The sequence below is a fragment of the Phytophthora sojae genome (genome assembly GCF_000149755.1).
Source record: "Phytophthora sojae unplaced genomic scaffold PHYSOscaffold_1, whole genome shotgun sequence".
Lineage (NCBI taxonomy): Eukaryota > Oomycota > Peronosporomycetes > Peronosporales > Peronosporaceae > Phytophthora > Phytophthora sojae.
Window position 1 is genome coordinate 1,400,492 of NW_009258115.1, and position 16,902 is coordinate 1,417,393.

Sequence of the window (16,902 nt, forward strand, 5' to 3'; positions counted from 1 at the left end):
TTCTGTCCACTGTGCGCATAGATGCATGCGGGAAGGTACCATCGTCTATGTTCAAGTTTTTGGAAAATTAATTGCCAGGGTTCTATACACAAATACTACACCACCAATTAATTCTTGCAGGCATCGTGCTGAGTGGCCAGCAGCCGCCTCCCTCTTTTTGAGTCTCACTTTCGAAATCAGCGGCCAAGAGCTCAAATGGCAGGAGCCTCGGCCGAAGGAGATTATGCGTGGCACGTACAAATACGTGCAATCGACGAAGGTCAAGGAGATGGCGGTAATCACCTGGTGGGACAGCAAGCCCGTCTTCTTCCTGTGCACGGGGAGTGATCTCTCCATGGATCGCGTAGTGCGCCGCGAGAAGACGGGGAGCAGCACGAAGTACCGTGCCCGAAGGCAGTGAAGGATTACCACAAGTACATGGGCGGAGTTGATGTCCATGGTCAACTCCGCCTCCAGCGCTACTCCCTGCAACGTGCGGTTAACTTCCGGAAATACTACATGTCTCTATTTCTAGGGCTGGTAGATCTAGCAATCGTCAACGGATACCATGCGAGCAAGGGCACACGACCACTGACGCACGTGCAGTATATTCGCAAGCTGCACCTGGAGCTGATTTACTTGAAGAGCGAGGACATGTACGAAGACAACAAGTTCGGAGCTGGTAAGGCTTCTTTTTTCCTGAGCTGTATATTATGTTTTTCATTACCCACGCTAACCTGTATATACATGATGGCTAGACTCGACGGCTTCTCCAGCGTCTACTGCGGCACCTGCAGCTTCTGCGAGCAGATCGGAACGTACTTCATGTACACAGCACTTACCGAAGCAGATTGACGAATGGAGAACGTACTCGGGGCAGTCGAAGCGAGTGCAGCAAAACTGCAAGATTTGTTCTTTGATGCGTACGGATGGGAAGCGAGGCGGGACCACGACGTATTGCTGCGAGGCTTGCGTCGACTCTCAGCAAGTGTACCTGTGCATGAAGCCGAAGAAGACCATCGACGGTGTCCTGATGAGCTGCTGGGAGATCTGGCACACCACATACAAGAACGGCACCGCCATTCCTGACCACCTGCAGAACAAGATCCGGCTGCGCAAGTCCCCAGCCAAGAAGCGCCGCCGTGCTTCGTCGGGCGACTCGAGTGAGTGAGAGAGTGGAAACGTGAGCGAGGGGGGGGGCGTGTGAGGCTGCGCACGTCCAGAAGTAGTTTTTGATTGCTCATTTGTAGCGGCGTGTAGCCAGGGGGGGGTAAGCTGGTGTTCAATGATTGCTTGTTGAAACTTACTGTATTGATTTGTTTCATTTGAGTTTTGTATGCAGGTTAGAGGTACGCTTCATTTGATTGCATCCGTACATCAATTAGAGCTACTTGATTTCAGTATTGCCCCTCTCGCATCGTCTGCGCTCATATTTAAAAAAATATCAGCATAGATGCAGCTTTTAGAGTTTGAGCCTCATGTTCTGTACTGAACATGCAGGAGGAATCGTGCTATCGTTGTGCAAGAGTAGTGGGAGTACATGCTTATACAGCTTTATGGCGCTGTATATACCGACGGTAGTACATCCAATACAGCGTAGGAATAGCTTTACGTAGTGTCTGCGTCACCGCCTTTTTCTCCGCCTTCCCGCCGCAACCCTCGAGTCGACAAACTTCTAGATAAAACTATGCTGTATATACAGCTTAGCTGACCCTCAAAATTCTTCGGGTTGAAGGGGTTAAGTTTATATTCGTCGGCAAAAGTGAGGTAAAAATCAGAATTGCACAAAACCACGGATACAGATACCACCCAGAAACTGTAAACCGTATAAATTGATACCCTTGTGAAATCATGATATCAAGGGGCATCATCTCAGGAGTGAGCGCCCGTCACATTGAAGTACCGCCACTGTGTGGTCTACACATTCCATTTTCATTTGAATCATCCTGCCAAAAGCATGGCGCACTTTTGCCACAGACAAACTCAAGGCAGCACTGAGCAGAGGACGCCCAGCCTTCAGAAGTGATCTAAGGGCACCCAGAAGGGTACCAAGGGTGTGTGGCTAACCATCCAGCAGAAGTGCGATGTTATTGAGGAGTATCACCCTCTCTCTTAGAAGTAAAAATGAGCTTTGAGGAAATAGTGGTAGTAACGCACCTCAATCACTTATCTCCTTAGATTATATAATTTCCTGTAGGAACTTGGATGTACCACTCTTTGGAGTTTGTGGGTCGTATCTATATAGAGCTGGCATCAGAGATGGGTTGTGCATAAGCCGGGGACGGCTAATGGGGCATTTTGTATAGGGAAAGACGAACATCCCCTTTTAAGGTTTGCGCGAGTGCCCACTTTCAAGCAAACACAACAGCGACCTTGAAGGGGAGAGTAAGGCGTATGCGGCTGTCAAGAGTTCCCACGAGCTCGTAGAATAGCTTCTAAACGCCCGTACACACAATAAACAAGAAAATGATAAAAACCATGGATGAAATGGCGCCTAAATAACTCTCCAAGGGTTGTAGCTGCTATTTCCTCGAGTTTAGGTGCCGAGTACACGTAAGTAAGTATAACCGGAAGTAGACTATGTCTGCCGAGTCTTCTAACACGAAGAAATATTTATTTACAGCCTTATAACAACTGTACGGTGTAGCTGGTTTTGGCAGCGACAGTGTTGCAGGGTATTTCGCGCCACGTAAATGCCGGATTGGAAGCAAGGGCATGGAGTAGTGAGTAAATAACCTTGATCGTGCGTATATTCCACAATGACCTCTCTCAATAACTAAACTAAGATGACGAGAGTATCCTACTACTAACCAACTTAAGCACGACGTATACTTCGGTATCACCGGGAACGACGGAGGTCTGGCTTGTACGCGTGTCATCAACTAGTCAATCCGACCATGACGCCTTATTTGTGCGTATAGAGATCCTCTTCGGCTGCTTTGACAGTCTCCGTGTACGAGGTGATTTCTATAGTACGCGAAGCCCGAGTGCCGCTACCGGTGCGGCCACCCTCGAGAGCAGCATCAGTATACCTGCTGCGAATTAGAATAACCGTGGTAGGCTTAAACTTTTTCCAGGAACGGTAAACCGAAGCAATTTCGGCATTGCTTCAGCGTTCCGGATTGAGAAACGCCGTCGGTGTAGGCCGTTGCCTCGGCAACAACACTCTATAGAAATGGACGAGCTGTAGGGAAGATATCGTAAAGCTGGCAAACAAAGCGAAGAAGTGAAGCTGCTTCTACGGTTATAGAACTGCTTTAGCACTGACATACAAAGTATATCATCACTCCAAGTACCCCTTTGTTGGTTGTAGCGATTACCCTTTTTTCTTGAATGGGATACGGTTCCCCATTACCTGACCTATGCATAAGTGAGAGGGAAAATGTTTTGATTGGCTATATATTGATGATTTGGTGATTACAACCTCGCAGTCATCTATCAAGATGGATGTTTTGTGTAGTTCACCAATCCTATTGATCCACCATCTGGGATTAGTATGCACTCGATCTACGTTCAATGTCGTAAGTTCCGGCGTACTTCGCGTCGTTTTCGACTCTTATGTCGTAAGTTCCCCCCATAGATCTCTACAATCTTATATTTCTGGCGGGACTTCTCTTGTAACGGAGAGGACTTGCCTTTACAAAATCGTAGTTATATTTTACGTCGTAAGTTACGACGAAAAAAGTAACTACGAGTTTGTATTGGCACGCCCTGTCCGTAACAAGAGAAGCCCCCATCAGACACTTTCCACTTGTCGGATGCTGACTTGCACGCGAAGGTCTTCTTCTGTACGCCGATCATAATCTCTTCAAACTAGGCAGCACAACGGGTGCTACTTAATTGTGCGTACACTTGACTGACTTCTGAGTAATTCCACATTATGTGACGTAGGAAAGATGTCACGTCCGGCATCTCCATCTTGGACCAGACTGGAGGAAGAAACAGTTTGAATGCATCTGAGGAGTAACGCATCGATCCACTTATGCGAGCATGAGTAAGCTAATGAAACAGTTTCCCTAAAGGGTTTGTAGCACTTTTTTGTTTTCGTGAATAGCATCCCAACAAGCAACGTCTTTAAAATGGAGTCAGTAGTTCCAAGTTGACGCAGCGCACGCGTTTGAATGACGTTTTTGCACTCGGAAGTCTGAGCACATAACTCAGTACTCGAAAGTCCGCGAAATACTCAAAAGTAAGGACGACCCCTCGACAACGTGTAACAGTCCTCTTGAGGAGCCATTAATTTAATCTGCTAGCGATAAAGCAGCAAACATACAGGGCGTTTGTAAAAAGCACTTACTGTAAGTTACCTGTTGTGAAAATCACTAACTTGTTTGCGGAGTACTCTAGCAAGCGCTCATTACTACATGTCAAATGACTTAGTTTCAGAAAGAGACTATGCTACTGTAGACTACACGGCGGCCCCGCAGCTGGTGAACGGCGCACACCAGGGATGAAGCGTCCCTCAGTTATGCTATCTCTCTTCCTGCATATTCTGGTACTGTACGGCACTTCTAGCTGTACCCATTTCACGATATGAGAAAACAGCTGCTTAAAGAGCCATATGTTTGAAAAAATGAGAATCCGAAAAGATCAGCCCGAACGATGCGTCTCCGGAGACACATCTTTCGCCTAATCTTAGTCGCATTTTTTTGTAAAAATAAATCGGATTTTTGGCTACTTTGAAACCCCCTATTGGGATTTCGCAAAGTCGTAACTTACGACGTCGGGAACCAAGGGGCTAACATGTATATGTGTGGGCAAGCTGAACCGGTAGGATACCCATCACACCGGTATGGCCGCGGTACCACACTCGGCTTCCAAAAGGTTTATATGCGTGGGCAGATTGAACCGGTATGAGTCAGTAACATATATCGAATAGTAGGAGTGAAGTAAAGTGAATGATTGAAGCGGACGAACTGCTGCAGAAGCATACAAAGGTAAACATTTTCATTTTCTACAAGCTACAAACAGATCTCGAGCAAGGTTCGTTTTATCACAGTGTATAAGCACCGCCAAGGCACATCATGTATCTACAGTTTTGAGGTGAATTACCGGGCAGACGCTGCGGCTGCGAAGCAGGCGCAGGAGATGCCCGTGGTTCGTAAAAAAAAACTCATAATAATAGAAAGCGATTATACCAAAAACTTCCTATCCCAGCCTTCGCGGAGCCCTAGTTACCTTGGCATTCGTCACGATCTCGTTGGCTATTATTGTGCTTTGCAGATAAATGCCGCCCCGTTTTATGGCCTAGATCGAGGTAGGCCGGTCCACAAATCAGGGCACAAATCAGAGGGGGTAGCATGGACGATCTCGATTTACTTAGATCGACCTCGAATTACGCTTTTGAAAACGCATAAAGGATCGATTTACCGTAGATCGACCTTGTTCTACTCAAATCCACCAGCAGATCGACCTCGAGCCATGATTTGGATTGGCGTAGGTCGAGTTATTAGCCGGCCTAAATAGATCGATATGTCCCTTTCTTTGAGCTCGTTTTATATAATCGATCTTGATTTATTATAACTCGAGGAGGTTGGAGTTCGAAGTTGAGTTTCTCGGACGTAACAACCAAGTCCAGAGCACGCAGTGGCTGTCTACGCGGGAATTTCTAGCTTTGTGGGCTGCAGACACAGTCGTGGACCCAGAGGGTGACGAACAAGACCAATCACAGTCGCAAGTTGCCGAGGACGGCACTACCGGGAATGGCGAGTGGCCTGTTTTCACAAGCACGGAGTTTCAGGAGCATCGATACAGTGCCGAGGACGGCACTACCGGGAATGGCGAGTAAGCGTCACTCACATGGGTGTGGATGTTGAAGTACGCGCCAACACGACTGAAGTGGCTCACAAGGTATTGAGGTCGCACGAGCACCAATGTTGCAGTAATCAGTGGCGTGAGGCCGTTGGGGCGTGCATGTTGCAGGAGAGAGAAGACGATGGACGTGAGGAGCCGCTAGGCAGTCGCAAATAGTGGTCGAAGGACCGAAGCAAGTCGAAGCATTGTAAAGGACCACGTGAGGACCGAAGTTTCACCAGTGGTGCTTGAATACACTAAGTGAGCTCTAACAGGACTGGTATAGCTGGGGGGTTGCTACTCGGGTGGCGAGTCTGACCTGAAGACGAAGCCAGGCACACTCGACGCGACCTGAAGACGAAGCCAGGCGTGTCCCGTAGCCCGCTCCCGTGGTGAAGAGCCCGGAGATCAGTCCAGTGTCCTTGTGTCAGCAGGAGGACGCTTATTGTTGCTCTGTCTTGGGTATTTCAAGACTAACCCACACGCGATCCTGTGACATGCTTGATAGCGCCGTCCGGTATCACATTATCGAGCGCTGCACCATTCCGATGCGCCCTCTCAACTACAGGGAGACGATCTACCGGCAGGCTGAACGTTCGAAAGCTCCTGCGAAGAATAATTTGGATGTGACGAAGCTTTGCAAGTTGGTCGGCAGTGCTTCGCGAAGCTAAGTGTTGTTTAGTACAAGTCTGTCGACCTCGAAATACAATCAGTTACAACAAGTCGATTTCCCGCGTACCGGTACAGGTAGATCCGCCCGTGGTTCAGGTGAAGAGCGCCGTTGCTGCGTACTCGAAGGGATCGGGTGATCTTCGCTAGAGAGTTGGTCTGGCACACACTGTGACGGCCCAACGTGGTGCAATTGCGCAATTGCTTTTTCTGCTGAAATTCACTGTTTGGGCAGCTTTTCCCGTGTCGACGCGAAATGCTGGAGATCAATAGCATGATCCAACGATGTCATTTTGTCTCCCGCGCTATTGAGGAGTACTGAATTAGTCTTCTTCATGATTCACAAGGCGAGTACCGACTCGTTGACCATCACTGAATTGACAATCCTTTCGGCGAGACAAGCGGCAATGAAATCCGTATGACGCGGCATATTGCTGAGGAGTTGCAAGACCTGCTTCTCACTCAGAGGTTGCGGGCCATCAAATATGAGCTGCCAAGGTTGATTAATTCGTGCCGAACGAATTTACGGCAAGATTTGAACTATTCCTTTCTTATTTTTCTTTTGAAACCCACTCCGTATTTCTTTGCAATGGGATGAATTTGCTGTGCACAATAAAGATAAAGAACGTAATCTGTTTGGCGAGATGTCAGATAGCGTGTCTGCACAAATATGGTGAAATGTATTGTGCTTTGCAAAAGTTTTGTCGTTTTGACTTGGAGCTTCCGGCACGATTACAGGTTCTTCGGCGTCGTCGCTCTCGAAGTTTCCCCCCATTCAGCGTTGTCAGCGTTCGTAGTCGTGGAGCAGGTGTCACCACAAATGAATACGTAATTCCTTCAGCGTCACCAGGTGATCCGGTTTGATTAGTATGCGCCAGAGTTGGTTCATCATTCGATTTCCGCCGCGATCGTTTGCGAGAGCAGCTAGTCGGCGATTCTGGTGCGCGCTTCCTTCTCGTCCGACGATTGGACGTGGGTCCAACTCCCCGACGGCCTCCCTGCCGAGCTGCGATTTCGTACTTGGTGTTGCGATGAATTGCACCGGGGTAAACATTTTTTCGTCGACATGAATCGCGTTGTGTATCCAGCAGCGCAACCCCACAGGCCAGACTTGCTCGTTCTTCGTCCAGCAATTCTTGCATGATCTGATCAGCAGCTTCTCCTTACAAATGAGTCGGGTAGAAATAGCTGATGAGGAATGAGCAGTGGGCAATCACTTCTGAGCGAGTGTCCAGCCGCAACAGCCGAAAGTTGTTCAACCCCGCGTCCTCCAAAATCTTCGCGGGTCATACCCAACGGTGGACAAGCTTTGTGACCCCGTTGCCACGAGGAGGTTTGTACAGCCACACTAGCATCCCCGGTTTGAAGTGTTCTTTCTTGCGCACTGTCGATCTGTCATAGTACTTTGCTTGACGGGCTTGTTCTTGGGCAGTAAAAACATCAGCCAGGTTGCGTGTCCTATCCATCTGCTCAACCAATGACTTGTGGTACTCGCCGTAGTTGTCGATCGTTGTCACTCGATGACTTAGTAGCAACTCATTCGGCGACCGAAGCTGGCGGCCCATCATGAGTTCGTTCGGGCTGAAATTCGTTGTCGAGTGTTTTGCTCCATTGTAGGCATACAACGCCGCGGGCAACCAATCATCCCAGTCGTCTTGCATGGCTTCACAGTATATGCTTACCATGTCCTTCCACGTGCGATACCATCGTTCGACCAGTCCTAAGAGAGCCGGACGATATGGTACAGGAGTGACTTGCTCAACCTCAAGTAACTCGACTAACGCTGTTATCACGCTCCCATTCAGTTCAGGGGCTCCGTCCATGACCAGCTCATGGCAGGGACCGAAAACCAAGATGACATTCTCCATGAGAAATCTGGCAATATCTTTCGCAGTATGATTAACAACAGATCTGGCGACTGCATATCTGGTAGCATAATCCACAGCGGTAATGACATAGCGATTGCCTCGTGCAGATCTTGGTAGTGGCCCTGCAACATCGAGCGCCCATCGGTCTCCAGGTGCACCGACTTTCAGGGGATGCAGCGGCGGGACTACTGACTTGGGTTTTACTTTTCTGGTTGCACAGTCCCGGCAAGCCATGACCCAATTGCGCACGGTATCTCTCATCTTCGGCCACCAGTAATCCTCTCTACTCTCGCACGCGTGGCCGGTACGCGTAAATGGCCACTGTAGATCGAATCATGAGCTTCAGTAAGAACTTTCGCCCAGAGCGATGCGGGTAAGACGATTTGTCGATGCGTTCTGAACCCATCGCCCTATATGTATACAATCCCGTCCGGCGCGCGTACAATTTGCCGGTTGTCACGAAATCCAGCGGCAAGTAGCTTATTGACCATTGGGCTCTGTTGTTGTTGTTCTTTGATTTCTCGTACAGGGAGCTGGCCGCTAGCCGATACGAGATGAATTAACGCTCTTCCGGTGCGATCATCACGGTTGATCGAATTTGGGGCGCGGGGGGGGGGGCTTTACAATTTGGGGTTTGGTCGGTCTTGAGTTGGCCGTTGGCTCCGGACGCGAAACAGGGGCTCTTGACATCCCATCTGCTACTACGTTTGCTTTTTTCTTGTGATATCGGATGGTGAAATCGTATTCCTGCAGCGCTAGTGCCCATCGATAGAGACGGCCTACGGGCTCTTTCTTCGTCATCAACCATGTTAAGGCAATGTGATCCGTGACCAGGGTGAAATGTCGTCCAAACAAGTAGGGTCGGAACAGCTTAATAGACCAGACTACAGCGGCGCATTCCAAGTCAGTGATCGAGTACTTGGATTCTGTCACGCTATTAACCTTACTAGCATAGGCTACAGGTTGAAGTCCGTTCCCCAAATTCTGCATTAAGACAGCGCCCAGCCCCACCATACACGCGTCCCTTTCCAGCGTAAATGGTCTCGAGAAGTCAGGGTACGCGAGAAGCGGTGCTCAGTGAGTTCGCGCTTGATGTTACCGAACGCATCAATTTGTTCCGAGTCCCAACTCCACGGCACATTCTTTTCGCAGCAGTCGGGTTAACGGAGACATCTTCGACGCGAAATTCCTGATAAATCGTCTGTAGTATCCCGCCAGATGAACAAATCTTCGAACCGCGTCCACATCGGTCGGTGCAGGATAGTCCAGAACCGACTGAACTAAACTCTCCATCGAACGAATCCCCTCTTCAGTGAGCTCGTGCCCCAGGTATTCGAGTCGGTGCTTGGCGAAGGAGCACTTCTGTGGTTTAAGGCTCATCCCTGCGTTGGCTAGCCTCTCGAGCACCGCAGCAACTTCCACGATATGCCGTTCAAAAGGCCCTTTGGTGAAAATAATAATGTCATGGAGGTACACCATGCAGCACTGCCAACTCAAGCCTCGAAGCACTGCATCCATCAGACGCTGAAAAGTTCCAGGCGTATTAGCCAAGCCGAACGGCATTCTGGTAAACCGAAAGAGCCCCTTCCTTGTTGAAAATGCTGTTTTATCCTTGTTACTATCCGCCACACCGACCTGCCAGTAGCCAGAGTGCAGATCCAGGTCGTAAAGAATCGAGCACCTCTCAAGTGGTCCAGAATTTCATCAATCCTTGGTAGCGGGTAGACATCTTTCACCGTGACTGCATTTAAGGCTCGGTAGTCGATGTGGAAACAAATGGAGCCGTCTTTCTTCTTTACCAAAACCACTGGGAACCCCCAGGGTCAATTGCAGGGCTCAATTACGTCGTCAACCAGCATTTTGTCGACATGTTCATCAATCACTGTCAATTCTGATTGGGCGTACCGACGAGAACGGCAACGAATTGGAGGGTTGGTGCCGGTGTTGATATGATGCTCCACTCCGGTAGTGGTGATGGGAGGACACGACGATTTCTTTTCCACGAGTGCAGGGTAGGAACTCATCAACTTTAACAACAAACCACGCTCCTCAGAAGTCAGGTTTTCCTCAATTCATCGAGGCCTTCCACGGGCGTATCTCTCTGGTACTTGGTGAGCTCCGCCAACCATGACTTGATTCTGCTACGTTCTAGCTCCCCGCTCATCGATAAAATCTCCATATCCTTCTCGATGGGGGACCACGTTCCCAATGCGGTTTGTTTTGGCAGTTTTCGCTTGCTTCCCATTGGAACCCGCACCACGCCATTGCACACCTTGGTAAGTGTTGGCGCGAGTAGAATTTCTGGCATCTTGTTCAATCTTTTAGGTACGAACAAGCCCTCCGCACCTTCATCAGCTGCAACCGGCAATGCGACTGTGACTCCTGACTGAGTGCGTATTTTAACCTTCCGCACGAGCCGAACTTTGCAGCGAGCCGATAGTCATTGGCGCTCGCGCTGTCGCTGGGGTCCAGAACCGACGATCGGGATTATGACGCGAGTGTCTCCACGATAAAACTTAAGCTCCGACGTCACGAAATCGATCTTAGCTCCTACATCGTACATCCAATCCTCTCCAATTAGGAACGGGGCTGATGAATCATCCACCACCATTGCATTCACTGTCACGTTCTGATTGTACTGAGTGGCCATTTCAAATTGTCACACACCCAGTAGTGCCGTCTCGCCGCCACCAAAACCCTCCACGATATCTGCTGGAGGCAAAATATTCATTTTTTTGCCGAATCGGCGCCACTTCGAGCCTGCCACAATGAACTGCGCGCATGTGTCCAGCTTCACAGATCGAGTTTCATTTTCGCAGCGCATCATGGCCGACTGTAGTTGATCGTGTCGTGCTGGCACCCCAATAGCTTGCAGGTTGACCACTCATCGGGTTGGATCTTGGTTTTGGGCTCGCAACTTGTTCCAAGAAGGGTATACATTTGCAGTCTGGTACTGGTAATGCTTGCATTGAACCCCCCTTCTTGCCGTCGTTCTCCAGCATGTCGTCGCAGGCAATGGGGTCCCACTAGCCTGTATCTGCTCACTAGAGGCTGCGTCCACTCTGACTGGCTGGTAGACAGGACGCCGGCTTAGCGTACCATCGCGGAAGCTTGAGTTTCTTGCGGCGAGCGTGTGCCGTGTTCTATCTATAAACCTACGTCGTTGGCTGTGCTTGAACCGTCGATTTTCGGCTCTGAGCTGCGCTAAACCCGGACGCTCGAGGCCGGACCTAGGCTCGTGGTACTTGGACTCCAATTCGCTGATACGGCGTAGCAAGCACTCCAGAATACTTTTGGAGTCGGCACCACGTTGTGCTGCTTCGATCATCTGAACCTTGTCATTCTCGCTCATATGTACGTGATCTTCTGAATTTGAGTACGGGGAATCGCCATTCCCAGGATTTTGGCCTGCTCGAGCCACAGCACTGTGTACATCATTGTCTGCAGTATACACGTCTATAGCTGCGCCATTCCCAGGATTTCGCACTCCCGCGTCCGTCTCGGAGGTCGGCGGAGGAATCGTCTTCTGTTTCGTCTGCAATGTTGGATCACTGGTACCTTCTAGCATATACTCGGCAGGCTTGTCAGGTACACCTTGGTCCAGCAATTGGGACATTGCGCTTTGGTGCTGCGTTCGACCCCGCCGCCTCATGATCAAAGATAGATCTTCCGCAAAGAACTGCTGCGCCGTTGTAGAATCTTGTTTGGCCATTTCATTCTCGATCAAAGCTACCTCCGCGATCTGCGTCACCTCGTCACACTGTCGTGCCGCCCGTAATGAATCCCATTGTCATTTTCGTTGTATAGCAGGTGAGGCCATAGACGGAAGAAGCCCACGTTTCATGAACGACTGAGGCCGAAGTCCCTGAGTGTTCGGACTCCCCGGCAGTTGTCTGTCACTCCTCGGAGTTTCGCCCTCCCTCGCGTCGTCGCCATCGCTCATCCCCACTCCACCTGCGGGGCCGTTATCACTGTGCATGCAAGCATTGTGAAGTTGTTTGTCGTTTTTCGTGCACGTTCGCAATGGCGCTCCATGCATATTTCCCGATGTTTCTGTCGTAGTAGATACGCATATACACGGCGATCCGTGAGCGCAAGCGAGCTCGTCGTCAGCATTTCTTGTTTGACGAGTCTCCAAACCCTGCGAGATCGCGAATGCTTCATCACTCACTACAGCTTCAGCGAAGCCACCTCTTGTACACACATTGTTGGAACGCAGAATCGGGGCATCTACGCTCCTTCCTCGTTTCCCGAAGGCTGTTGACCTGGTGTTGCACGGGCTGGAGGCGCTGGTGCTGGTAACTGCGACGCCGCTGACTGATCCTCCTTCTTAAGCGGGCACTCAAACGATAAATGACCTTCGAAACCGCAATAGTAACAGCGCTTTGACTTATCGCCTGCAGCACCTGCTTGCCATTGGCGTCGACGTTCCTCGTACAGACGCTGGTTAGCGAGCCGCTCCTCTCTTGTTCTCAGCGGATGTTGTGGCCCGCTTATTCGTGACGATGCAGCTTGGTAAGCTGTAGCTCGCCGTTCGTTGTTGCGAAAAAACCGGTTCTGTTGCTGCCTCTGATCATGCCCAACCGCGGCGGTGCTCGGCCCCGCCGAAGACCGTTGTGCCACTTGATATTGCGATGATGGCGACTGCGCACTCGCCGCTTGTGTAGTCACTGATGCATTCAATTGCGGCTGGAGCTGGGAGATCATCTGCGGCCCGAGGGTTGTTTGAGGTGAATTAATAGCAAACGACTTGACACGAGGCGGTCCCCAGAAAATTGCCGACGATGTGCCGTCACCTCTGTGACTTGGAGTTTGTATCGGATGCTGATTGGTGGATGACTTGGATACGGCGCGGCTGTACCCGTGTGACATGGATGGCGACAGTGGGAGAGAAGTGAGTTCTCGGGATGAATCCAGCGCCTGACCGCAGATGGGCCCAACTGGCTGGAAGTGTGAATCCTGGGAGTGCACGCCCAGGATTTCAGAGAACACTCAGTCCAGCCGCGGACTTTCCCTTACGATGAGTGCCTAAAGTCTGGCGGAAAGTGTCTCTAGAGAATGTATCCCAGAGTACACCTCATCTTGCTGTGGCTCAGAGTGCCCCAGAGAATCAAATTACCCTGAGAATCAACCCACTACCACCATGATCATGCGCAGGAGGCCGCTAAACCCGCTAAAAGTGTGGCTTTGTGGAGATGCACGCGAGCCTGCAATGCAGCAGACTTGTTACCCAGAGTGCCACACGGAAACCCAGAGTGCCGCACGATGACCCAGAGATTCGCCTCCCTGAGTGCAGGTGACCCAGAGTTCCAAAGATGATTCTCTGGGTTTGGACCATAAATCCAGACTATCTATACTGAACTTAAGTGTTTCCCAAGCCAACACCCAAGAATCCCCACAGCTCCCCAAGATTCCTCAGAATTCCCAGGATTTCAGAAGATGACCCTGAGTGTCACCTGATTTTCAGGGACTCGAGTCAGTTCGAAGCCAGTCTGCAATCAAAGTGATGCGTGACCTTGAAGAACCGTTGTGGATGCGCAGACTGGATACTTTCGAGGAGTCGAGAGGGAGTCCTGCACCATACTAAACCAAGTCTAAGGACCCACAATTGGCATTTTCAACGCCGTGCGACAATGGATTCGCAAGCCGATCGTAAGTTTGGACCGCTGAACCCAAGGTATACTCAAGACAAGACATTTGACCCCAAGCATAGTGAACAGAAGATATTTGCCCGAAGAAGAGAGAGAAAGAGAAAGAAGTAGCTGATAAAAACCAAACAGAGTTCCTTTTACCCTGTACTGCGCAAGTGACTTCGGCCAAGCCTGCCGACGGAAATCCGGAGGACCCGAGACTACGACCGCGGGACGCTAAGGGCACATCAACGGCGAAGGACAGCCGTCTGTGTGGGCTCCATCAAAACTCAAGTCCAGTTAGGTGGGGACCAGCGACGGCCTTGAGCTTCCTGGAGTGATCCATCTATTCCATATCCTAGTTGGGTCACTTGCTGTGCTCGTGGTAGCCCATTTCATATTATTTCAGAGGGTATTCTGGGGTGCTAGGTAGTCGCCTCCAGGATTTTGTATTGACTGCTTGTGTGAAGGGAAGGTAACTGATAGTGATTGTATTTTCCTCCTTTATTGGAGGTGGTGCGCGTTTGTGTGAGTCTCAGGGGAGCTAGGCCCCTGAATTTCAGACTCGAGTGAGCCTAGTGTGTGTGTGACCCACCGTCCAAGGGTCCAAAAGAATAAGTGACGGCTAGTTGTAGTGTTTGTATACTCTGTATTTGTTGGTTTTATCGAGCTAGGAGGGCACTTGGGTAAGGTGTTCTGAGTTCCAAGTCCCGGAGTTGACTGAAATCCTGGACCCTGAATTTGTGATATTCTGGGTTTCAGGGGATCTGATTCTCTGGGTTTGCCTTTTGGTGTGGAGGTGCGTTCTGAAGTAGACGTGCGCTCCCGCACTTCTTCGAGGCTACATTTTCAACCGGTGGAGTGCCGTTCCGTCGAAGACAAACGAGCCGACAGGGATTACACAAGGTATCCACGCCAACCAAGGAGTGTGATTATCAGGGTTTAAAGCTTTGCGGCTGCGAATCTCTGGGTCTATCTTCTTGCTGTTGACTCTCAAGTCGATTCTCTGGGTCTACCCCTGGGGAACAGGCTTGGGCTGCGCTATACGAACCCCCCTGGGCGACAAAGGTTTCATCGGCCTCGCCTCAGCTCTTCTTTTACCCCCGGGGTCGGAATTCCATACAGCTGGCTTTGGCTCACCTGTGCAGTTGCCATTGGTGGCCACACGACCCCAGTAGGAAACACGGGTTGGAAACTCGCTGGCGGATTCGTTATTTGAGGGACGAGGGACCTGTCTTCCGCGTCATATCGTGGAGGGTTAGTTGAAGCAATCAGTTGAGGAGGCTGAGGCACTGTCATGCGCTGTCCGGCTACCAACGGAGACACTAGCTGGGTGCCTACGGTTGGTTGGAGTAGCCCTGCCATTGGCGCTGCTGGTGGCTACACTAGACGTGCACCGCCCCCAAGTATTCGTACCACGCCCGTGTTTCTTGAGTGACGAGAGCTGGCTTCTTCCCAACCGACTCGAGTGCCTTCGCCGTACGTTCCGCAGTCGCGAATGGCCATTTGGGTGGCCTCAAGTAGATCGTGTGGGTGATGGACTTTGATGAACTGCGTCATGGCTTGATTATCCATCCCATTCAGAAAGGAACTGACGTACCAACTGTCGTCAATAACTTTGTCACCACCGAGTTCCAGTAGAGCTCTAGAGAAATCCGACAGGCTTTCGCCTGGCATCTGCTTTCGCTCGCGTATGCGGTTCATGACTTCAGTCGCGTCCAAGTGTTTCCCGTATTTGGTCTGCAGTAAGGCAATCAGATTCTCCAGCGTCTCGTCTTCTGTTCGCACCGTACCGCTAATACGATGAAACCATGCTGCCGCTTCATCCTGCAGCTTCGCTGATACCTCCAGGTAGAGATCGCTAGTGTGCCAAGTTCGTCCAAATTTGCCTTCACTTCGTCGTATCGCTAGGTGTACTTGGGACAGTCAAGACGCTAACGACATCCGACCATCACGTCCTCGAAACTCCTTGAGGTCTAGACTTTTTTCTTCATTTTTAGGGTTTGATCATCGACGCCCGATTGGTGCGCTGGAGCAAGAACATACTGGACAGGCTGCAGTGGGACTGATCCAGGAGGTGCCTGCCAACCAGGATAAGCGTTCGGTGGGCCTGCAACGTACGGGTACTGGTACCCCTGGTAGACACTGCTCGGAACTTGTACTTGAGGTCCAGCATAGAAACTAGCATTGGCGGTGTACGGACACGTCTCAAATCCCGCAGCTCCGGACGCGTGCTCGTCTTGGGGCCCTCCGGGAAAACCATTGTCATTGTTCACTTCTCTGTGTGGGAATTCCGCACCAGCGGACGGGAGCTGCTGTCCTTGGATGTAGCGCGTGGCGTCATGGCCAGGGCCTGATTCGTGGGCTCCGCGAGACTGTGCGGAGTGCCCGTGGGCTGCGAGACCCGTTGCCGCTTCGCCACGGCCTTGGGTAGCTCGTGCTGGTTGTGCAGCTTCTGTAGATGCACGAGATGCAGCCGCGCTACCCGCTGCTCGTACGGCCTGGTCGTTGTTGCTCGTCCGTGCCACCGTTGCTTCCGCTGTCACCTTCGTTGCTGTCTCTTCCTCAGCAACAGGGCTCGCTGTTCCATTTATATCTGCTTGTATTTCCGTTGCTTGTTCCGCTGTTAGGGCTGCCGCTGCCGCCGCCTCGGCCTGGTCTTCCAAGGCTTGTTGCAACGCCATCCGGGCTTCGTGTCGAGCCGTCCTAGCAGATACGCGCTGGTTCACCGCCATCGCTGCTGTCCGTACGGACGGATTCGGTCTGATACCCACAGCTCAAGCGGCGCCGTACCAACTGCGAGCGCGAGAGCTGCATGACCACCAAATAAGCGTCCTCCTGCTGACACAAGGACGCTGGACTGATCTCCGGGCTCTTCACCACGGGAGCGGGCTACGGGACACGCCTGGCTTCGTCTTCAGGTCAGACTCCCCACCCGAGTAGCAACCCCCAGCTATGCCAGT

General features: G+C 51.0%; 4 protein-coding genes across 4 annotated transcripts; 1 reads left to right on the forward strand and 3 right to left on the reverse strand.

Annotated features, from left to right (window-relative positions):
- Positions 1-498: 498 nt before the first annotated feature.
- On the forward strand, positions 499-1,150 carry PHYSODRAFT_466816 (hypothetical protein; the record flags this gene model as incomplete). Its single annotated transcript, XM_009515864.1, has 2 exons — positions 499-661; positions 756-1,150. 2 exons carry the CDS (start codon positions 499-501, stop codon positions 1,148-1,150), a joined length of 558 nt encoding a protein of 185 aa, XP_009514159.1.
- Positions 1,151-7,727: 6,577 nt separating this feature from the next.
- Positions 7,728-8,102, reverse strand: PHYSODRAFT_320761 (hypothetical protein; the record flags this gene model as incomplete). The annotated part of the gene is made up of 1 exon (XM_009515865.1): positions 7,728-8,102. One exon carries the CDS (start codon positions 8,100-8,102, stop codon positions 7,728-7,730), a length of 375 nt encoding a protein of 124 aa, XP_009514160.1.
- Positions 8,103-12,539: 4,437 nt separating this feature from the next.
- On the reverse strand, positions 12,540-13,016 carry PHYSODRAFT_293043 (hypothetical protein; the record flags this gene model as incomplete). Its single annotated transcript, XM_009515866.1, has 1 exon — positions 12,540-13,016. The coding sequence occupies one exon, from the start codon at positions 13,014-13,016 to the stop codon at positions 12,540-12,542; it is 477 nt and encodes a 158-aa protein (XP_009514161.1).
- Positions 13,017-15,319: 2,303 nt separating this feature from the next.
- Positions 15,320-15,820, reverse strand: PHYSODRAFT_468096 (hypothetical protein; the record flags this gene model as incomplete). The annotated part of the gene is made up of 1 exon (XM_009515867.1): positions 15,320-15,820. A coding segment is annotated over one exon (501 nt), but the record flags the coding sequence as incomplete, so codon positions are not given.
- Between the last annotated feature and the right edge of the window lie 1,082 nt (positions 15,821-16,902).